The sequence below is a fragment of the Stegodyphus dumicola genome, chromosome 4 (assembly GCF_044657685.1).
Source record: "Stegodyphus dumicola isolate Sdum_Otavi_A_Nest chromosome 4, ASM4465768v1".
Taxonomy (NCBI): domain Eukaryota; kingdom Metazoa; phylum Arthropoda; class Arachnida; order Araneae; family Eresidae; genus Stegodyphus; species Stegodyphus dumicola.
This window is the reverse complement of record NC_140771.1, coordinates 27,405,616-27,430,953: the sequence shown is the minus strand read 5'-3', so window position 1 is coordinate 27,430,953 and position 25,338 is coordinate 27,405,616. Positions and strand designations below refer to the sequence as shown.

The window sequence follows — 25,338 nt, the reverse complement described above, 5'->3', positions numbered from 1 at the left end:
AGAACTGGATTGTTCTTACTGCCATTAATTAAGGAAGACAAGATAAAAGGTTCCTAGAAAATCCATTTCGCCAACTTAAACAAACTTTGAGAACAATATTCGCAGAATCAGAGGGAAAATTATGGTAAATGTATAACCGATTGGTCAAGTGTGACCATATTGAACGCTGTACGAATCTCAACGGCTCCAGATTATTAACATCCGAAAGAACAGACATGTTCTCAATTGCATGTAAATCAATTGCATGCAAAGTTGCATGAACGAATGCAAAGGCAACTAAAATTAGCATGAAACGTAATCCCGCTGTCACACCACAATGCCTTGAAAAGGAACATGTGGGATTTATGCGTCATTTCACAAGCCGCGATTATTCCGTGTAATCCGAGATAGCCAAAGCGGAAAACCATGAGCCGAAGATACCATTTGCACGATGAAATGCTTTGGAGGGCTTTCGGAGACTTGCAAGCTGGTGCAAGACAATCTGATATTGCGAGAGAGATGAATGTTCATTGTAGTGTCATCAATAGGCTGTGGAATCGTTGCCATAGGGATCAAACCCACTGTAGTAGATGTGGGTCTGCGCGCCGGAAGATTACCACGACAGACAATCGCTTGCTGTTGGTATATGCAAGACGCCGTAGATCACTAATAGCACAACAGCTGGAGCCGCATTTCTCTGCTGCAGGACAGCCCTTATCCCGCCAAACTGTATCGCGCCTACTGCTGGAAGGTAGACTGTACGACCGGAGAGCTCTGATTTGTATTCCTTTGTCTCCATCGCATGCCAGAGAGTGGCTGAATTGAGCACGTGAGCATCGCAGTTAGATACCAGAGTAGTGGGACCACGTACTGTTTATGAATGAGTTTTGATTTAACATCCAGAACGATTAACGAAGGCCATTGATATGGCGCGATATTCAGGGACACGTTATCGAACTCCACTCATCGTCGAAAGAGGCCATTATAGAGACGGAAGCTTACTTGTATGGGTTGAGACGGCAACGAAGGGCAGATCTGATTCCTGGCGGTTACAAGCGTCCGATATCACGATGAAATTCTGCAGTCTTTTGTACGTCTTTTTATCTCTGCAGTGGGTAATTACACGATATTTATGGACGATAACGCCAGCTCGCATACAACTCGAGCGGTGCAGAGTTATCTGGAGAGCGAAACCGTTTCACATCTGCCGTGGCCTGTTAGATCACCAGACCTGAATCCCATAGATTATATGTGGGACATGTTATAATGGAATAACGGACATGGAATAACGGACATCGGGTAGCAGTGTGCCTTTCGCGATGTGATGGTTATAATACATGTGTTTTTGTATGTGTTCGGTTTATTGTTTGCTATGTGATCTAGTAATGCCCCACAAACCCCTTTGAATCAATTTCTTCCATTAAATAACTTTTGTTTTATTCCGTGTTTTGCCTTTGTTGCTTACTTTTTTGAGCAGGCGTGTATATTTACATTTGTAAATAAAAGGCAGCGTTTCATACAACTTATTTTTCCACATGGTCTTCATAATTGTTTAAGCATTGTTCTAGTGTGCAACAATACAAATAAATCAGCATAGAGGAAGTCAGCGTCAGATGCTTATACCACATTGTGAATTGCTGATTCAAATTAATATTTTGATGAGCATCATTATGACTTGCGATTATGAAGCTGTAATGCTTCACTAGCAAGATTTATAGCTAGGATCAAAGATAATAGACAAACAAGGTCAGGTTCTCCCCAGGGCTAATATCATTTACTTAGAGTAGTGGGGAAAAGAAGCCGCGAAGAAAATAATTTCTTTTCAGTAGATTAGGAGTCACTGACGTAACAAAAGAGCAATCTTACAGTGTAGTAACTTTGTCTAAGGTGAATATGAGAAAGTTTCTATCGTTTCAAAGCTGCTGCCTAAGACAGTTTGTGATACTTCGGACAACTATGGAAAGATAATCGTAACATAATTTACAACAGCAGGCAAGATTTGTGCTTAGGACATACTAATATAATCGCTTTTAATAATTAATAAGTTTTGCCTAAATTATGACTAAGTTCCTTTCTTGTCTGCTCCTGCCACCCAAATTACTCATCAGTGACCCAAGCCAATGAAAATCACTATCTGTTAGATATAGTTACATGGAAAATTGTCTAATACTTCCCATTAGAAACGATGCACCAAATCATTCGTTCTGTTGTCTACGACTGTGGCCTGATGGGGTAAGCCACATGATGCCTATTTGTAGAAGCCTAGCATCTTTTATAATATAAAGTACAGTATGATTCTATAAGATGACAATGATTTTAATCAGATCATGTACTCGTGGGAGCAAAAATCTGATCACACTGCGCATTTCAGCGTTCGATCAAGTTTCTGTCAAAGTAGCCACATTCATGTTGAAAAACAATGTCTCACACGAGGCCCATCGAATGGGCAAGAGAAAAAGTAGCTGTCAACAACTCTATCCTCGGGGGGGGGGGGGAATTTTAATGTTATCGAAAGCATACCATGCCTTCGCGATGTCTTTTTCATAGTTATAAAATCTCTTTTGTTTCGCGCAAGTGCATTAATGAATTAAAATAGAAATAATTGATTAAGTAATGTCAGCAAATGCAACAATTAACTTCCTGTGTGATTTTATTTCTGTAGGTGTCACGTCCTTTTGATGTCTGGTGCCTTCTCGCCTCATTTAGAAGATACAGTAATAATGAACAGTCGGCTTGACCCTACGAATTCCACGTGGATGAAAGTAAGTCCTCGTCACAGTTTTTGACTGATTGACCCTTATCAGTCGTACCATTCGGTATCGCCTTAGGCTTCCCTAACCATTATACCGTCTGCGCGGCCTCGTTACCGCTGTAGGCTCTCCTAACCACTATACCCCCTGAGAGCGCTCTCGAATTCTGAAACAGCACATTATTATGAAGGGGAATGAGATTTGTATTTAAATGTTTTTTAAATATTTCTGTGTGAGACTTTTAAGTAGTGCACTAATGCCAAGTTGATTCATCTGTAGAATATTTATTATATACATAGAGTATATGATAAAGTAGTTAAAAAGTCGTTTGTTTTCTACATGTCTAACAATGAGTGTGTGTTTTACAGCTGTCTGACTGCGGTATGCCGCTAGAAGAGAGACCACATAAAGTCTGCGAAGCTCTTTACCTTTTTCTACAAGGATTAGGACACGGTAAATCATTTATGTTTATTGTATTAACATCCAGAAGAGATATTGTTTTCAAGTAGAAATAAAATACTGGCCTTTATAAATATATGTTACCAAATGAGAATACAGAGGACCTTTCTTTGAAATTACAGGCGACGAAACGAAACGAAAATTAATCTGTCATCTTATTAAACTTCTTAATAATATTTTGCAATGAACATTACGAATAAAATAGTTTCTAATACCTTATAATAGTCGATCACAAAATGTTCTCTCTCTGCTTCCTGCATACGATATTATCTGTTCAGAAATTAAAATCGAATGAGAATATTTAAATTTTACAATAACATACAAACTTCAAGCCTATGCAGGATGATACACTAAATGTCATACGTTTGTTTTATTTATTACATATTTATTAATCATCAAAACATTACATAATGAATGTATAATTAACTGAGTCTGAGCATAGAAAGTCTAATGTCTGAACACAGAAAGTGAGTTTATTGCAGAATGTGTTCAATAAGTCTATTATTTTGTTTTATAACCCCTAGTTCAAGCTAACTTTTGCTTTTCTTACAACATTCCAGTATGTCTTTGAGAGTGACCATTTAGCTCCCCCTTTTGCAGTCATTCCCAATCTTCTTCAACTGACAACCTTATATTAGTGTCGTAGTATTATGATCACATTAAGAGTCATATATTAATTTGAAGTCTGTGCCTGTAGTCTTCCCTATAGCTTGCCTTTCAGAACACATAACAATATGCAATCTTAAATCAACAAATCTCAAGTCATAATCTTATGTTTTTCTGATTTCTTTACTTTCGTTTCAGAAAGCCCTGAGTTATATAATTAAGGCATTTCTCTAATGAAGTAAAATTTTAAAACGTTTACTCAAATTCAATTAGTTCACTACAGGTTCACAATATACAATAATACAAACAAATGTAAAAAGGGAATACGAAACAATTAGCTATAACGAACAGCGAAACACATGCAACATTTGCTCCCGATACACAATGAAGTTAACATTGTAAGAAATTGATATAATAGTAGAAGGTGAAATTAGATGAGGATTATATATAATTCGAATAAGATGATAGATTCCTGCACAGTAGTAAGAGTTGAAAAATTATTAAATGTGAAATGGTGTTGAAGCTGGAAACCAAGCTGGAAAAGGGAATACAATAAAATCGTTAAAGTATATGATTATGTTCTAGAAATTATGTTAATCATTTTATACTTTATTTCGCACTTTTTTTATATATTCTTAGTCTCCTGTAATAGATTTCGCTCGAAACAGCAGTAAATTTTCTTAAAAATCTGAATATTTTGTTTATTTTACTACAGTTAGATGCTTTTACGTAACTCTGCATTTCTATTTTTCTAGCTGTAAATCAGTATCGAAGAAGATCTTCCGCAGCCTCTACGAGCAACGAAGGTAATTTACTTTTTATACTGGTAGCTATTTTAGTAAACATTTTTATTGTTGAGTCATTAGATTTTTTTTTTTTTTTCGAAGCCAGGAAACCTCAGAAATCCGCAATGCCTTTGCCGGGATTCGAAATCTGAACCTCCCGAATACTCGTTAGGCATGTTTCCACTTATACCACGAACGCATATGAAAGGAGGAAGAAATGTCTTATATACTCCTCCTTTTAAAGAGGAGTATATAAGATACTCCGATTGGGGATTAGGAGACCCAATCGCCAAATCCTGGTGGGGACGAATTATCACCCACAACGTTTTTAGCTCGGGCGCCACTTGTAGAGTCAATAGATTTTTTTTTTTTCCTAAGGTAGGAAACTGAAGAAATCCGCAATGCCCTCGGGGGGATTCTAACTTCGAACCTCCTGAATGCGCGTCGAGCGTGCTTCCAGTTACACCACTAAGGCAGGCGAAAAGGAGTGAGAAAATACCTTATATTATAATTGATTAGAAGGCGCGAAAAGCACTAACATTCTAATCTGATAAAGTAGATAACAATTTGAATTTATAATTTCTTTCATGATAAATACACTTCTTTAAATGCATTCAGAAAATGTGTCATCATTTCAACACCTATTACTTAATATAAGCTTGAATAATTTAGTCTCAGAATCAAGGAACTGTAATTATAAAATGTAATTCTCTATATGCAGTCTTTTAAAGTATATAATTTATTGATGTTTACTGTAATAATAATTTATTGATGAAGTGAGCAATAAATTATTATCATAATTTATTGATGAAGTGAGCGATTTCTGCAATTAAAAAAAACCGAAAAAAGCTGAGAAAAGTTTTACATGCCGCCGCCCGGACGGTATAGTGGTTAGAGGAGCCTGATTGCGATACCAAAGGGCCCGGGTTCGAATCCCGGAGTAAGCATGGATGTAAAATTGTCTGTCCCTTCATAGGAAGGTACCGATGGCTACCTATTAGGTGCCTCCACAATAAAATGCCCACCATTTCTGCGGCCTTAAGGAGTGGCCAATGCCGTTATAGGCAAGTGCCCGGCACTGAAGGAAAAAAAAATAATAATTGCAATAATTTAAAATCCTTCAGATGCTCAAATCGTTCAAAGTATATATTTTGTCTTCTCTAACTTATTCTGACACCAACATTAAACTAAATCCACAAATTTTTATCTCAAAGAGGAACGCAAGATTGCGCCAGGCTTTGGCATGGGTCTTAGTGACTTAAAAGTAGCAGTATGATTTGACCAGTTCCAGCCAAATTTTGCAGAATAAACACACAAGGGGGGACGGATCTGAAGCTCTCCCATCTCCTTTCCACTACCACCAAACCTCTCGAGAGGACTTTCGATTCGTCATTTGTTCTAAGTGACCCAATGCCCCAAAGACACTATGCATTTACAAATATTGAATTCTTCTCCGGGTTTTGAGCACAGTTTACGTATAGTGGGAGCCAGTATCGCTAACCACTATACCGACTAGAACGGCCCGTTTATATAAAGCAATCTATTATCTAAAAAAAGAAACGGAAAAGTATATTAGTGTTTTTATCAGTGTGCTGCTTCGTATTCCTAAACTAAAATGTCTACACACCAGTTTTTTTTATCTGCAAATCATGCTAACATTTGTCTATAGTTATGCAGCAATAATTAATCTGCAGGCGATATGATGTTTCATGGATAGGGTACTAAACGTAATAAAATAAATACTGTGACTTCTCGAGGATCATAAATTACATTGGCTATCTACTAAGCTACAGTTACAACTTAATTACAGTTCCAAAACCTATTCAGAATTACAACACTGATTGGTTTGAACGGATAAAAAAAACAATTAACTTTTTAAGCCTTACTGAATTTTTCAATCTTCGGCTGTCTAAGCATCTGCTGTGTGAGTGACTTTCTTTCAAACAGCAGCAATGCAACATGGGACTTCCCTGAGGTGTCGGTTAAGAAGACACCCTAGTTGTAACTATGCCGCTTCGCGTAAAATTTTCTTAACCCTCTAGTGACGAGACAAGGCATAAATTAACTTAAAGCTACCATAAATGCTTCAAATGAAACGAATTATGATATTTAAAAAGAAAACACTTAAAGTGACTGCAGATCTCAGTTTGCAACTTCAGGATCGGATCAAGCAAAACAGTCAAGAGGGATCTTCAGAAACAAAATATTCATGGCAGAACATACATTCCTAAGCCTGATTCATTGATATGTGGAAAAATATCATTTGATCAGATATGAAGAACAAACTGAACTTGTTCTTCACAAACGAATGTGCCTACATTTAGAAAACACCTTAAGAAATGAATGATCTCATTATCTTACGTCAATTGCCAAGCATTTTACAGGCAGCAAAATGTCTTATTTCGGGCACTATGAGAATGCTGTTCGAAACATGACAAATTCGCCTAATGGTAGTAAGCGTAAAGTGAAGGCCAAAAATTATGCCTAAATTTTAACCATCTGTATATAGGATTTCCTGCAGGAAACAAAATGCAAACATTGTTCTCAACAGGTGATGACATTTTACAGTATTGTAAGAAGAGGCCTAGCTTCATGGGTATGCAGTGTGACATGCCAACACAGTCCCTTGACATCAGTATTATCGAGTTACTATGGTCTGTATTAAAGAAAGGAATTTGAAATCAATATCCTCACAGATACTTTCAATTGCGTGTTTTCTCCATGAATTTCCAGCACCTCACAACTTCCAGCATTTTCTCACGTATCGCACCTATCGTTTCTAATACTTCCAGCACTTCACAGACACTTGCAATTGTGCGGTTTTTCCATGAATAACCATTCAGTGTTACTAATAACTTTGATTATTCTACATCTAAACGAATTCAGTTGATAATACATGCCAAAAGTGGTTCTGAATCAGAATTTACGCTCATACCTAGTTTTTCCATTGTTTCGATAAAAACTTGAAAATTCAGCAATATTTGTCAAGTATCTTTAAGCAATATGTCGCGAGAAAACTATTGGAGGTACAAATCAGAAATTACATTTTTTATAGTCAAGAAAAAATTTGGAAAAAAAAAATCCTTGAACCATTGCACGATTAAAGGCATATAAAAGGAGCTGTACTCCTACAAACGGGAGTCACGTAATCAGCGATTAAAGAAGTAGAAAACGGGGGAATCTTCTGTTTTATAGCTGACGTTCAAGTGTCTGTCGTTATGTCTTTAGGAGGACATCAGAAACAAATATGCTAAAAGAAGATGGTTTAATATCTTCAAAGCTTAGACGGCTCTTCATATATATTTCTTCGAAGTTATTCATAAAGATTTTCAGTGAAATGATAGCATAGCTACTGAAGAATTTTTTAAATACAATTGAAGATTTCCTCTAAATTGAACATTACTTGCATTAAATGAATGTAGCAGAGTTCTCTGGAGAGGGGGATTACCAGTGGAACTCAAAACATAAACATAGCCAAAACAATTTAAATGATAAAGCAGTTGAAAATAGCAAATATAAAATCCGCTTCAACCATATTTACGTTTTCTGATTTTTGTCGTACTTTCACATCGACTTTCATTCTTTTCTTTTGAATTTTCGTGACATAAAAGAACACTTTTAAATACTGTTCTGGGTACATTTCTAGGTTGATACGAAAAGTTTTCTTTTGAAATTAACTAAACTATTGCTTATATCCCGAAATAAAATTCGATTCATTACTTATCACGATAATTATTATTCTGAACAACATATGAACCTGCACTTAACACCCACTAAAGCTAGTCTCAGGGCAAGACACCATGTTCTTTTAGAAGTCCCTGCCTTCATTTTATTGTTTCTATGATGGGAAAAATAAAATTATAATGAACTATAGGGGGATTCTGTAGCATGATAAAATCAGGGGTCTAGGCGTATGCCTGGTGAGCTTAGGCGGTAATTAAACGATCACCATTTAGAATCTGTCTGCACATGAGTTCCAAACAATTTACATTTCTTTGTCTTTCATTGCAGCATTCAAAGTACTTCAAGAATACCAGAATTCGCTATCAAAATCCTTGGATGAGCAGTCGAACCAGCTACCATCCACAGCAGTTACGACGACAACCTACAATCCTCGGCAAGAAGTTCATATCGTTGAGAATCCCATCAACCAGCACACATGCCCGTGAAATGGAGACAACGATCTTTCTTTTTTTCTTTTTGTTTCATATTTTTTTATTTTCATTTTCGCGCCCTAGGAACTTAGATTATCGAGAACGCTAGATGATGGTTGATACACAAATATATACATGATGCATACATATATTGTAACGACGAAAAATATTAGCTGTAAAAATTATTACGAATATCGAGTGCCTAGAGAGAAGGATTGATATCCAACCGTTTTGGGTTGCTAGCTGTATCTTCGAAAGTAGGATCAAGAGCTGATGCAGTCCTTCTTCAGATGTGTTGCAAAGCCAGAACTTTTGCAATGAATCTAATATCTATTTTGCTACGCTTGAGCGCATAATAAGTGTTAAAAGGAATGTTAATTTCAACCTCTTGAGGTATGTAGTACTTTTCAATTATTAGTGATTTTTCTGTATAGATTCATTTGAGTAGTACCTGCAGATAGGAATGCAGTGAAGTATATTAGACGAGTGGTGAAACTGTTTTGTCATTTTATGCGCTTCAGCCTGAAATTGAAGCCGAATTTGCTCAATTCTATTAAGCAGCTAGTAATAGTATATTTTCTGCTTTAAACCGATGCTAACGAAGCCACTCAAAGTAAGCGTAATTTTATAATCCAACTACAATAAAACTTATCATTTTCGAAACATGAAACGTTCTTCAGAGAAGGAGAGAGATGTTCCAATTCTGATGTACTGTAACATAAAATAATTTATTGTTGCTAAACTGATCCTTCGAATGTACGGGTTGGAAAGGAAGTTAGCTTCAAAAAATAGGCAAGCCAGTTTGAAATTCAAAATTAACTCTAATTTCAACAATCAAGTAAAACAAATGCAACACAGCTTCCATTCGTTCAATACAGAAAAATATCCTGCCCCATTTTAACGGATATATTTTAAAAATATGCCCACAATAGCAAAGTAAGGAATAATATTGTTCCATTAAATAGAAGAAACGGGAAGCAAAGGTTTAAAAAAAATCACCCAACATTGTAATCATCGTAAAGTAAATACAAAATAATTTTGGAATAACAGTGGGTCTTAGTTAACGTAAGCAAATTTTTAATTATTTGATAAAACTGAGCATCAATCATATACAAACCTTGCTCCAATCAGTAACACAGTACTCTCTAACTGCCATCACAGAATTACTTTTAATATAGTTTTAAAAATACCTTTGATTTCGATATACTATAGAATAAGAGAAGCATTCTTGATCAAAAGTTCTATCTTGAAATTTGGTAAAATATCGCTGCCATTTGTTGCATCTTTTACGTTATTTCCAGCAACCCATCTTTGTCTCTGTTTCCTTTTAAAATTTGTTAATCGTTTTTAAACGTGGAATGCTTTTGCCTTTATTTCTACACCCTAAATAAAAATTCCATTCAGACGCTTCCAAATTATTTTAAGGCAAGTTTTCTCAAATGTAGAATTTTACGGTTTTAGGTAAAGTAGTTTACTCAGCTGTATAAGTATTATTAAATTACAACAAAAGGGATCATGGCAAAAAAACAGCTAAATCGTATGAACAAATGCTTGTTAAAGGTAACTGTAACTGAAATTAACCATGTTTCCAAAGCTGAAAAATGCTCACTTCGGATATTTGAAGGTGCAATATGATATAAGCATAGCGAAGTTAAAAGAAAAGGGTCCTTGCGAATTATTAAACATTACTAATCTATATATGAATAAAATGCATGATATATCTATATATACATTAAATAAAATAAACTTTAAATTTATATGTGCCTTTGTTCCACAGTAAAATATAACATTTTCAGTCTTACATGTTAAAAAAAATGGAGCTTTCTAAATACTTTATTTCTTACAATTCCATACTGAGCAGTGAAGTAAAGTTTCAGTCCAAAAAAGCTATTAGTCTCGAAACATGATTTGGCGTTTCATCCGACATTTTCATTCGGACTTTTCACTTTTTTGTAATGAGATTTCGTGCTCAACCGTGAAGAAGGAAGGTTGTAGCTTTGTGAACTCCGGTTTTGTGCAAAGCTAGTGCGCCAGCGCCGGAAGGCGAATCTATACCGCCAGATGGGCGTGGCTGGAATGAGTGTGTCTTGATCTCCTTGAGAATGATGATAACGATGTGGACTGCATTAATTCCGTGGACAATTCTACTGTTGATAATTTTACTGAAGACGATAATTTGGAATCTGAACACAAATCGATTACAAGAGAACTTCAATACCTGAATTAAGTATTATCAAATGTATATTTACGTAAAATGTGGTGCTGATCGAATTTGTTCCCCAGATGATTACTCCGATTGTGTTAGACAAATGATAACATGTTAATTAAAATGGATTGCTTGACTCAAAAAAGGACGGATATGAACAAAAATTATTTAAAATTATTGTTACCAAGGGAAAGGGACAAAGAAAATGCTACGGTAATATGTTTTGCAATCTTGATAAACTTATTAAATTATAAGGAAAATTACTGCAGATCAAAAAAGTGCATAACTTTCTTTCCAACCCCACATACTCATTTCAACTTCTCATTAAGAGAATTATTATGTGTATCAGGTGTGCGTGTATATTTTGATATCTTATTTACTAAAATAATGTTTGAAATATTATTGATTTGTGAGATTCATATCATGCGCAGGATTATACGCTTTCAATCTTGCATATTTTTATAACTTTGTTATCATTTAAAAAAATATATTTTAACATCTGATTTTTAAAATGATTCTAGTAATACATAAAAATTGTGATATCATATTTAATTCTCTGCTAATGTTCCAAAACCACAATCATTTTTGAAAACTCAGTTAATTCTGATTAATGTATCCACAAGTTAATCGGGACTAATGTTACACAATAAATTCTTAGCAAATAAAAATTAGAGGGAAGATGAATCCTATATTTTCTCGAATTCGAGTCCTTTAAGGTTCTCAAATCATTCATTCAAAGGTTATAAGAGAAAGAAAAATGCCTTTTACTAAGTATTAGAATTCTTTAATTAAAAAGAAATTTCTAAAGCAATTCTGGAAAATAAATAACATGTTAAGAATATATTGAGGATACATAGTATGAAGTTTGGTAAATGAAGATTAAAATTCTTTAATTTTGAGTTTTATTTTCTTTCTATAATTTGACAAAAAATATTGAGTGATAGTTCAAATATTTTATATTTTTAAAAATTTATTATTTTTTTAAATCAAATGTTAAGGAGAGAAATATGATTTCTAGAGTTAACGCAGGTAAACATTATATACGAAACGTTTAAATTTCCTAGAAAAATAAATGTATAATATTCAGAATTTTTACGAAATAATACTTTAATTGAGATCCACTAAAACTGCAACAAAGGAGGAGTGTTTTTTTATGAATTTTTTACTGCATTTCAATAAAACTAACTTTTTCCACAGTTTCGAGTTAAAATGTTTAACGGTTTTAAATTAGAATTCAGAAGATTTGAATGATGGAAAAGCGTTTAAGATTCGAGTTTTGTTATTTTAAATCCTTTTCAAGATTCGTGAAATTCGAGAGGATTCAAATGTCTAGGATTTACTTTGCTCATTGTATGACAACAATATGCTGTTTAATTAAAATATTTAATTTCTCATTTGGGACTATATGATTGGCGACTTTTAACGAAACATTATTTTGCCAACAGTCAATAGAAGACGGTAACTTATCTTCACATGGCAATTTCTATAGGTGAATCGACAATAAATGCGAATGGTGAACATTTACTCCCGACTGAAAATTAACCCAAATTATACAAAATGGGGAAAGGAAGGAAAGCAACTCAGTTTGAAAATTCAATCATAAGACCAGACGATTCTGCTCGAGGTACGTAATACATGGCACAAAGAGCATCTTTAATTAATTATAAAATACTGCAAATATTCATAAAAGTTATTAGCTTGATATATTTTTAACTAAATATATTATAATTAATACAAGTTTGGTGTATTATTCAATTACGAAGTAAAGATTTAAATTTTTTGGAAGTGCATCATTGCTTTCAAGTAGTTCAATTTGTTAAACAGAGACTGATTAAAATTTGAAATGAAATAAATATCTTATGCATTGTTGAATAGCACATATTTAACAATAATGCAAGAAATTATGCACATTCAACAATGCATAATTTCTTGCAGCATTCTGAGAATTATTCATAATTACTTTCAAGGATGCAGGGAAGGTAAAGGACAGCAATGGAACACTCGCGAAATCACGCGGATGGTAATGCGAAGCTAACGTAAAGGTCCAAAAACTTCAGAAAGACACCTTCAAGGAACATTTATAACTTTTAAATGCTTTTCGAATTTTCTTTTCCACAAAGGTTTTTTTAGATTTGAACGAATGACTAAAGACTTATAATCTGTTACGATAATCTTGTGGGAAAGATATGTAGGAGTCCGTTTTTTTAATAAATATTATTATGATGTTAATCAGGATAAAGAAGTCAAATTTAAGTATAAGGTCTTTTAATAACCTTTCAAATTTAATGAGTGTGCAACTGTTTATAAAACTAAGTGATTTGAAAGCAATAAATGCACTACTTAATAATGAAAACTTCATAAGATCCAACTTTTATTTTATTTTTTAATAATATATCTAATTGATTTATATCGAACCCTTCAGTGCAGCCCCTTCCCATAGACACCACGCACTGAAAGTAACTAGTATCTAAGTACGTAAACAAACATCGAATATAGCCTGTCTAAGATAGCCGCCTCTATAAAAGAGTAAAATAATCCAAAAATGTCTTAAAAAGGAGTCATCGAAATTTAAGACGCGTTTGGTAACATACGCAACTAATAATTTCATGACATTTGCAACATTATTTTAACTAATGAGCGATATTATAATTAAGTTGAAGGAAATAATTATATTAAAAAAGTAATTAACTATATATATTTGTTACTTCAAATAAAACAATAAATAAAGGGAAAATACTTATAATATTTTTAATTTTAAAAAAGGAGGAAAAATAATATTCCGTGAAAATTTTACGCAGGAGAAAAAAAAAAATGGCTCTTTGTATTGTAAAAAAAACTTTTTAAAATTATGAAGACAAAACCTTTTATTTTTTATTTTACTTATTTCTTTAAATTATGAATGCAGATTTAGTCAGACGTTATCCGAAATTAAAAGGTTAATTCATTTCTTTATTATTTTCTACCGCAATTAGTGCATCACTGCTTATTTTCTTGCTATAAATCTACAGCATAAACTAATAGTGCCCTATAAGTCTTTAACATTCAGTTCCATTTAACAGCATGCAAATGCATTTAGTCGATTTTCCCACATCTTTTAGATTCCAGACTGTTCTGGCATGTGCTGCTTTTAAAGCATATTTTGATTCCTGCAGTATCTTCTAACACAACTTCTTCCTTTATTTTCTTTATTTATTATGACTATTGTTGTCGTCATTTTACGTATGTGTCGGATATACCTAAATTTAATTATTATTTGGATAAAATCTCTGAGTCGACAGATGCCTCGCATCGACCTGTACGCCGGAAAATACGGTATTACATACCTCGGTGAAGAATTGTTTGGTTTTTACTTCAAAAACAATCAAACTTGGAATAGTAAGGGCAGTTGGTTTATTGGACTGAAACCACACACTCGCTGTGCCCCGATTAACAATACCAGACTGTATTTTTACAGTTTGAGTATATTTTTACATCTGCGTTTACAAATTCAAAGCAAATTAAAATTCCGATACATCAAACTGATGCACGTATTCTATACAGAACGAATTGCATTATAATTTGAGAAACAAGGCAGAATTTAAACGCGGTGAGAAGGATATATTATATATTCTTGCGTTCAATTGTTTCGAAGCGAAGCCATCATTTCACGCCTAACCGACGAGTACAAAGCTAACGATTTTCTGCGAAGTTCTGGTTCTTGCGAATTCATATATACCTGTGCTTTCAACTTACTAACTATATTCAGGATGCAATATATTTAGTGTACATATATAGAAATGATTCTAGATACCACAGCGCAATGCTAAGTAGTTTGTAATTAGCTTCTACGACAGAGGAAGGCTCTAGAAGACACGAGCTTAGCCTTTTATTGTTAATGCTTACCTGCAAATATTTTCATCACTCCTGTTTCTGATATTGATTAGTTTCACATGATGTTATTGCAAATGAAGATTCTAAAGCTTGAAACAGGTTATCAAACCATGAAAATGTTGAAAATTATAGCACAAATTATTGAATATTTTACTGAATAATTTTCAAAGCGCAATACAGAGTGAACTACGGGAATATGTAAAGCTTAAAATAGCACTATGAACTATGAAATGAAACTCAAATACTTACTTTACAAAATAATAGGAAATGTGATGTCATTTATTACAACAGGACCATACTTCTTATTATTTGTAACAACACATTTTTCAGCTGCTTTCCGCGATTTCTACAGCACTTTATAAGTACGTCATGTACATTTGGATGCACTGTTTGGACCACGTAGATTGGTATAGTTGCAATTGTTTCTTGCAGTATGACCCTGAGTTCGTTGATGTTCTTGGGTTTATTAATGTGTAAGGTGTATTTTAATTTTGTAACAGTTATTTTTAATTTTGAAATCCTTTGCTTTCAATTCTTGTTCCTCACTTACAACTCCCTACCAGATTGAGTTTTTCTAATGGCGTTGAATGCAAATGAGTTAGAAGAAATAACTTACTTCGAAAGAGAATGCTTAGGAGCCCTTAGTGGTGCGTGTTTGCCTTTTGGCTATTGCGTTTTTGAATCTATTACGCTCGGCCGTATTGTACGTGCATGTTGAGAATCCCCGGCTAGTTTAATTTAAAGGCGAATTATTTTAAGTGTTTGTGTCAAGCTTCGGATAAGTCTATTTACTAGTTTAGTATTACATTAGTTTCCTATTTTCTTATCCTGATTTAAAAGCCCAAGTAGAGGCTTTTCTGTAAGCACGACAAGGGGCCATCTATTATTATTTCTTTGAGTGAATAAATGGGTATTTTAACCCTTCTCACGTCTCCGTAGTAGCTATTGGAACTCAGCTGTAATTCGCTACGTAGTTCACTAGGTTCCTCGACGTTATATCTAGACAAAGTATCGGGGAACATTACAAATGCACATTTAAGGCTCCAGACTACTCCACAGACAGGAATCGCATATTGGCAAGTCAGAAAAACATTGGACTTTACAAGACCGTAAAACACAATCCTGGATTTCTATGGCAGCATGTATGTTCTCGTTTCTTGCTGGAACATCTTAATCTCTCAAACATATGATGTATTGCCAGTATCTTCTAATTAACAAACCGTTAAATTCCACAAAGAACGTTTAAAAAATGTATTGTTAAAAAAAAGGGGGCTAAAAAAGGTATGGAAGTTTTATAATAAATAGTATCATCTCTTCAACTGTTTAAGCATTTGAATTACATTTTGTTGTGTTATTCAAGCTTTAATTCTTCGGATTCTGGTTGCTCCGTCCTGTGAAAATACGGCCACGTCATGAACTTACGAGATGCTGCAGTTCTTTCAAATTTGAGAAAGTGTTAAACTCGTGGAGTCTTGTCTAGAAAATATTGCAGTTGTTCGAGAAGCTTACACTACCATCAAATTAACAAATTCTTTAGAACACAATAACACGCCGAATAAATACTAATTCAGAAATCAAACAACAAAAATCAGCGTAATATTTTCAAAATTTTTACAGGACTAGTTTCGATGGTTTTACCGAACACACCGTTTGTTTGACTTCTGAATTAAATTCTTTAGGGTTGTGAAAAATTAGAGAACGATTAGGAACTCCTTAAAATCTCAGAGCTTAAGACTGGCCTTTCTGGATATAGATAGTAATAACATTCAAAAGGCAAAGACATAGCTATAACGCGATGGTTTTGATGATACTAAAAAGCGATGCTTTACCCCGAAAAGTAGTCACGACAATAATTCAAAAAAACAACCGCGCCTTTTCGAAAATTCCACTGCTTTGTGTCCAGAGCAGGTAGATTTATTTTTTGCCTATTTTTAACGCAATCAATTTTTGGCTAGATTTCTGGTGTATCTACGATTTCTTTTCAAAATCAGAAAAACCACTAAAAGAAAAGCGTTTTCAGATAATAGACGAAATTCTACTAAACTTCGGGCAGTCATTTGCTATCCATTTACATTACCAAATACGCTTTGCGTAGTATAAACGCTCTCTAGTAGTCAACTCTTTAGAAACACTGTAATCGCAAGCAAGTATAATTACTTTAACATACGGAAACACGAGATGTGTTATAGTGAGAATGCGAATGTACCAAGATAAATTTTAACATGCACACTGTTGTGTTTGTAATATTGTCCATTTATTAAAATATATGTTTTGTAATTTAATGAATGAATTTATTACATGCTTTGTAATTTATTCCGCGTCTAAGTTTTGAAGACTTTTACCAAAAATTAAGAATCATAAGTACACAAACTGAAAAGTTTTATACCAATTTTTCCATTTTTAAAATTATTATTATTATTTATTATTATTATTATCCCCAACAAAATAACCTGTTACAAAGGCATTTAGAATCTTCAAAAGCTCCTTCCAAAGAAGAGCTACACTATCATTCTTGATATATAATACGTTTGTATTATATATCAAAAAAACGTTTTCAAACCAAAGGTTTTGGGTCCATTCCTTCCCAAAGTTCTTTCTTGTTAAAACTGCAAGCGTAATTTTATGTTTACGTCGAACCTTGTAAAACATGCTTGAGCAAACAGAGCTACCAACAGTTCTTGATCACTTGCTCAAGATTTTTAACGTAATCGAATGCCAATTTTTATTCTAATATATAGAGCGATAAGTTAGTATCGAGCCAATATGACTAACAAATGCATTAAAAATCTTATACTTCGAAGTAATACACATAGAAAAATACTGAATCTGAAATAGATATATTCATCAAAAGGAAAGAAATGAATATTTATTCACAGCCTGATTAAAACAGTTTGAAGCTTTACACACAGGATTCTTTAAAAGGCCCCTAACACACAATTCCCTTGTTTTCTCTCATAAAGCAAAATTAGGAGAAACTATAGGATGATTTGGGGGCCCTAGGCCTAAGTCTTGTCAGCTTAAGTAGTAATCAGGCCCAGTGTATAACAATATGTAATTATAAATTGTGCAAGTCTTCTATAATATATGCTAATATTTTTACATAATTACTTATAACTAATATTAATAAGGCTCCCACCTTATCTGAGAAATATATAATTTGTTGTTTTCCTGCTTTTTTCTGTCTCTGTAAGTTTGCATCTGGTTTTATATTCTAAGTTTTGAAATAAATATTTTGTTGAAAATAAATGCAATACTTCATATTTCAGTGCTTACGTATTGACTAATGACAGATGTTTCTATTGGCGTTTTTAGTAACAATTTGGCTGATTTTTTTCAGTAAAATCTGGCGCCTTTGGGGCAAGGGGGGATGATACATCAAATTATACTTTGTTTTTCTGTTCTTCTTCCCCATTTTCTCAATGCATCATTCTTGAAGGGAACTGTAATCAATATATAGTCAATTTCTAGTCAAACTCCGATTAATCCAACTGAAGAAAATAGAGAACAATCAATAAATAAATTCAGATATTCAAAAGTCGAGTTAAGGAAAGCTTTCGAAAAACTGCGTTTAAAAAAAGAACTTAATATTCTTACGCAGTTATCTACATAAAATTACTCAACAAAGTAAGGTAGAAATTACTGTATACATCCAAGCATAATTTTTTTGATAAGTATGAAACATTTACACATAAATAAATTCAAAAAATCGTATTTTGAAATGTATATTTGCCTCAAAAATTTACTGATCATAGATGACCGCAAGTTCGAGACAGAGATTTACTGGCAGGTTGCTGCCAATGGAATCACAGGACTAGTGAATACGTGAGTACTTTGTATATTGAAATGTATTCCAGATATTTTGCTTTGCGATGTGTTCATGATTCATGAGTAAAGTGACCAGATTTTCTACATTCTACTATAGACTTCTTCAATGAATATTTCAAATCTATAAGAGGGAGTATTCCAGTACAATACTTTGGCAATGGAATAATGTCTTTAAAATTTATATATCAAGTTTGTATGTTTTTCTGTTTCTTGATTTCTCAGGGCAAAACATACAAAGGCTATGTTTTCACGGAGGATGTTTTAAGAAAAAACGGCTCTTATTAATGTTATACATGAGAAAATCCAGCAGGAATATATAATACTGCATTTGTTAATATTAAACTAAATATTAACCAGGTATTATCATGAGAAAAATAGGCCTGAAGAATAGTTTAAGGTTTTTATTCCTAAAAATAAATAAAGTAAATAAACACAGAACTAAATTTTATGACTTAATTTATTAACGCTTTACTCTGATTACCATTCTGAATTCATCGCGTACTTTACCCCTTTTTTTAACTAATTTTATCATTCGAAAATTGAGAAGGGAAAATTATGTGACTTATTTAATTTTGGAAGAACGCGGTTTCAGTAAGAACATAACAAATGAAGAGTAGTCATAAATAAACTACTGGTAACTATCACAATATTATTCTTTAAAAGAAACCTACATTCCAGTAAGAATACATAGTATTTACATTACAATATCTGATGAATACTGAGCCGATATCTGACGGTGATTGAGCCGGATACGTTGTGCAACTCGTTGCAACGGATCCGGCACAATAACTTTGTAAAGCTCAGGGGCACTTCATATGAATGAGTCTGCAGTTCCGAAGAGGAACATCGGAGGAACGAAGAAGGGGGTAAACGAAAGACCCGGATTTCGAAAGATCGAATAACGAGGAGTAGATAAGGCTAAAATTATCTGGAATGTAAATAATAGAAGTAAGATGAAATAACATGCCTTTTATTGCAGAAAGATTTTAAATAAAATTTTGCAAATTTTATGATGGCTGAGAAATAAAAATTGGATTTAAAAAAAATTCTAACTGTTATCGGCTAAAAAAATAAAGAATAAGTCCTTTCTGTTGTAGCTTTAGTACAAAATTTAATTATGATTCGAATATGTCATAGGCGAAGATGTATCCGTTCATTACTCTTCAAGATACTATCAGTACCAAATATATTATTTTAAGGAAATTATAGTTAGGGTAAATTATTCAGCATTTCTTCCTTTTAATTCAGCGCAACTTTAAAATTTCGTATAAGACTCACTACATATATGAAATCACATCGAAGTTCTAAATCAATATTATGCTGAATTATATGTTACATAAGGTCACTTTACTCATGGTGTTCAGTACTGTAACAATATGGATTCAAGTTCCTACTATTTACCTTTGAAGGGCAATTTTAGCGTAATTTTTTTGTGTGTGCAATGTGTTATTCTTCCATGGAATATTCACATGAATTTCCAACGCACTGAGATATTGACCATCCCCAATATCAGCAAGAATCGGAGCTGTCGTTATTGGTAACTCTAACTAACAATTCATATTGCAAATGTTTGCTATCAAAGATCATGTAATCATGAAAGGTGCTGTACAAAGATTACATTTAAAAGCATGCTTGGTTCGACAATATGCTCACTTCTGTGCCCAGAATGATCCTGCTCCATGTTGCTACTTATTAAAAGATATATAAAACTAAATATTGAAAGAGTGTCCATTTTCAATTATTGTATAAGCATATCAGTCCAACATATAGAGCATATTTCTGCGCTTCCATTCAATGTAATTCAACTTGGCAACTGAAGAATGCAGTTTCATTTTTGATATTTTGGTAATGCAAATAGTTCCCTAAAAGAAGGATAAAGTACAAATAGTTCAGACCTACCATATTTAAGTATATATTGGAAAGCACAAAAGTAGCATAAAATAATATATCGTATATTCCGGCGTATAATGTGCACTTTTAATAAAAAAAAATATGATCGAAATTTATGGGTGCGCCTTATAAGCCGGATATAAAAACGATATAGTATTTGAAAATAAGGAAAAGGTGGACGTAAAAAAATTAGATTTGTATGTGTGCCTAAATGCTATTTATTTAAAAGTAATGACATAAGAGGATAACATGAAAAGTTTGTCACATTCCTCTTCCGTTATATAGCATTGTACAATGCCAGAATAACGTTATTCTAGTCCATAGATAAATAATCAAGTTCCGCTCCATCCAGTTTATTAGATACACTACACTTTTTAAAGAACTTTTGAATTATGTCGGCTTCAATTTCATTCCATGCTTTTATTATCCACTCACACATCATTTCTAGACTGGCATGATGCTTTTGGTCTCTTTTGTAAATGTTTTTTTCGCCTTCTAAAATCCATATATTCCACTTTCTTTCTTTTCACCATCGACGGAACAGCTGGCCCACTGGGTTAGGTGCTTTTCAGCCTGTTGGATCCCGTCGATGGAATTTTAAAAAATACATGAATAAATATAAATAAAGAGCTTAGTACTGTGTCCTCCGGGGATTGGCCACGAAACGAGGAACATTGAAGTGAGGACCAGAGCATGGAAAGAAGATGCATGGTGGGGACTGCTGAAACTAAACGGAACACTTTTCACTATTATCGTACATGTTAGGCATACAGTTATATTAAGGATGTGCTATAAAAATCAGGTACAGATGTAAAGATGACCAAATACATTACAAATTGTGGAATACGTTAAATGAGTTCCGGATTAGTCATAATATTAAATATAATTAAAAACAGCAAAACAAACAAAAAATACAAGACATTAAGCAGAGTCGTAGCTAGGGTTTTCAGCACCCAGGGACAACTGAAGATTTCGCGCCCCTATTGCTTGCCAAGGATGGAAAACATTTAATTCTAAAATGTCGTAACATCAGTTTGGCGCCCCTTGGATTCTGCGCCCGGGGGGCAGATGCCCCACTTGCCCCCTCTAGCTACGCCCCTGACATTAAGTAAATTAATATATGTACAGAGCAGGCTGCTGACGGCATGGTGTCCAAGGATAGAAGTCACTCCAGGTTGTCAGCAATGCTTTTAGCAATGGTAATGCAGTCTCTAATGCGGCTAAGCGCATATTTATTCTTAATTGTGTTCTTGAACCATGCTGGCATATTGATTGCAGTTGGTCTTTTCAAATGTGAATTCCTTGTGTGCGAGCAGTCAAACAGATAGTGATCTGGGTCACCAGTACTGCCACAAATACATTGGTCACTGTCTCTTAGGCGAAATCTGTGAAGATAGGACATATATGGGCCATGCGCTGTCAGATACCGTGCGCACATATTCCACTGTCATTTTAAATTTTCTTTGACTGGTTTATTGATACACACACATCTAAAGGCTGAATGAATGACGTTAATCCGCCTGGAATAATTGCCATGTCTGTATTACATTCTTTCATAATTATTTATTCTTTCATAATAATTCATTTAATTTCTTCGTATTATCCGTTTCAACACTCCCAAGCTAAAAGGCTTTCTGGATTCTTTAAGGCAACAAGACGTTTTTGCCAAACAATTCTTATCCACAATTTCACACCAATTTCATCCATCTATCGCTTGTTGTCAACATGAATGAAAAACACTATCTGGAAAGTTAGATTTCAACACCATCTTTCTTTTAAAAATAACCATGGGTTTTTATTTTGTACTGTTTGTTTTGTAAGCAGGAAAGCACTATAATGATTTGAATCTTTCGCAACCTGTTGCTTTTGTGTGAACCGATTTTATACACCATTTTTTTTTTTTTTTCCTTCCTATCATATCATCATTACTGGAGTTTCATCCATATTTCCAGCACGTGACAGTAAATATTTTTATTTGCTTTATTTATTTATTTGCCTTCGTAGATCTGAGAACTTACGTCATCCAAATCTTTCGGAAGGCCTTTTAGAAACTTTTGTTTTTTCTCTTAGAAACAAATTATTCCGTGCCATAAATCAATTACACCAAATCAAAGTTGATTTAAAATTTTCACTTTCAGTTGCATTCTTTTTTGCCCGCTTTAAGGAAATAAACCTGTTTCTTATTACAATTATCCACTCTGGAGATTTTCTAGGATTCATTTTGCAACACTTTCTTCCAGGATAGGCCATTTCGTTACTCATTTAAGCAAAGCAAATTTATTCTTTGTCATATTAATTACTGTAATTTCATTTTACTTTCACTCATGTATGTAGCTTTGTAGAACACCAAATATCCTTGCTGCAGTATGATTTCCATTTTCTTTCGAAAACTGAATGTCTTTGCATTTGAAATTAGCACTATGTTTGTTTCGTTTGACAAGAGCCCTATTTGATACTAAAAGGAACACTAGATCACCGAGTTCCAACTAAAGCAAATACGATTTACTGAAGTCTTCAATGTTCACTTCAATATCACGGCTTCAAATGACGACAGAAGGAGAAAACATTTGACATTTAATTCCGCTAATTCAGTCGGGTCGGAAGAGTATTCTTACCCCAAATTATGCCCTCCTTTTCTTGAAATCGAATAATAACATTCTTGTCCCACCTGCAATAAATACAACCCACCCTCATTTGCAGAATCATTTACTCTCTCAAGCATTTCCCCTACATACATACTGTTCCCCTTATCGCTTGTCAATTCAGTATACTGCCGTTCGAAAGCCTGAGAAAAATCTTCAAATGAACGACTTCATAAGAGCATCTCACATATATCTTTCAGGTTTCTTCGTAAAGAAAAAGGTGTGCGTTATACAGCGAAAGTACTTAAAATTGAAAAATATAGTTTGAAATTCTAAATGCACGTTGTACACTGGTGCGCATTATACGCCGGAATATATGGACTCTGAATTAAAATGCAATTAATTAATTGGAGGTCTGTTATAAACTAACCACTATTCTTAAGTAACTCAAGTTTCAGACTCAAACGAAAGTTCCTTATAATGGCACAGCGGCCTTCAAAGGGGGGGGGGAAGGAACTTAAAAAAAAAGAAACAATGTTGATATTTTTACACCATAGCTTTTCTTTCACTAAATATACAGGAACAGGCAGAAAGACTCCTTCAATATATAACATAAATAAAACTGGCAATTAAGATCCTATTCAAAATTTTACTTTACCTGTTTACAAATAAATATTTGTCATTTTATCATTACTTTGTTCTAACGATAGTATTCTCTTAATGACTTATCTTTACAAGCTAGTTCAGATACATTCCTGAGTAGGCTGACCATATTTCCGAGACACAAAAAGGTATAAGTATATTTAAAAAAAGAGAAGGCAAAAAAATTTTATACATTAACATGTTGCGTCTAACATTATTATTCAGTAACAGAACTCATACAAAAATTTAGACATACTTAGAAGCAGGGCTCCTGAGTCGGCAGGGAAAATGACCAACTCCTGGAATTTTAAAGACTCCGACTTCGATTCCTACTCCCTCATAGATGTATATGTAAACATATACACATGGGTTATAGCGTGTTTTTTTAAAATAAAAGAAGTAATAGATGCTGCAGAAAGAACAATTGATGGCATAGCAAAATATTTATGTTAATTAGCATTTATTATGAAATGAAAAATCTAGCATTAGGTTATTGTCGATGTTATACTGGTCTAAGAAAAAGTATCGTATCGGCAAGATCTTCATTCTTGGAGCACTATAGATCCGATTTGATAAACTTCAGAGCTGATAAGAGTCCACACTGACTTGAGTATGAGGAAGAGCTGTTACTGTTGGGACTACTTCTTTTAAGTTCTCAGGACAGATTTTTATAAGTTCTAAAAGAGGTATCTTGCAGGAGCAATCATGTTTCTCTATTTCTTCAAAGGCCATGTAGAAATTGTGTTTGTATTTTTTCATTTTTATATCTACAGGGTCTTAGTGCTTTATTTTCATTCGCTTTGCCTTAGCCTTTTCAATATTATCCAAAAATATTTCTCAAAATCTAATTTATCACCGAAAGAGGATGATAGAGAGTCAGTTGCAATGATTGCAGTTTGACTGTCCTGATTTGAATAATCCAATTGTTCTGAAAATAATTTCATTCTTATTGAAAGATCATAGATGGCTTTTTTTGCCTTCTTAATTTGTTCGTCACCCAACAAAATTCGGTGTTTTGGATCTATATATATTGAATCCAGCAAGATCTCATTGTCTAGCAAACCAGCTTCTCTTTTCTTCATTTAAGAAATGATTCCTTCTGCAATAAACCTTCCATTCCAGAAAGAACAAACATCACATTCTTCCATTCTCGCCTCCTGTTAATTCTTCAGATTGTAGCTTTTTTGTGGCTATGTACAGTGTAGAAAGAAAAGCTTCTAATTCTGAAAGATCATTCCACAGTCTTCCTGTTAGTGAAACATTAGGATTATCTACATCTTCTAAAGTTCTAAATTCTAATAACCTCTATATCATTAAATATGTACTTCCTCATAGCGTTGCTTGATCAATAATTGCTCCCTTTCCTGTTCGCTTCCTAAGAATGGCATCAGTTTGGGGAGTTCTTGCTTCTTACCTAAATTTACCAGCGAGATTTGTAACTAAATGATTCAAACACAATAACATGCCGAATAAATACTAATTCAGTTTAATGACTAATGCCAAATATCATATCCATCCTCCACCCCCATACTTACTTATTAATATGTCAATAAAATAGAAAATATCTATTTATTAATGTATATAGTCCAT

The 25,338-nt window shown here is 33.7% G+C and overlaps 1 protein-coding gene across 2 annotated transcripts in view; it reads left to right on the top strand.

Moving 5' to 3' along the window:
• Window positions 1-25,338, top strand: part of LOC118186482 (protein NDRG3-like) — a 161,954-nt gene that overhangs the window by 133,091 nt on the left and 3,525 nt on the right. Inside the window, exons 10-13 of one of the 2 annotated variants that reach the window (XR_004757781.2) lie at window positions 2,642-2,741; window positions 3,098-3,182; window positions 4,550-4,600; window positions 8,591-9,126. Coding sequence is in view for 1 of the 2 variants with exons in the window: in XM_035356582.2 (XP_035212473.1) it covers window positions 2,642-2,741; window positions 3,098-3,182; window positions 4,550-4,600; window positions 8,591-8,748 (394 nt within the window). In the remaining variant the exon portion in view is untranslated. Of the gene's footprint in view, window positions 1-2,641; window positions 2,742-3,097; window positions 3,183-4,549; window positions 4,601-8,590; window positions 20,362-25,338 lie in introns of those variants that run through there. The other variant, XM_035356582.2, reaches the window with a different exon arrangement.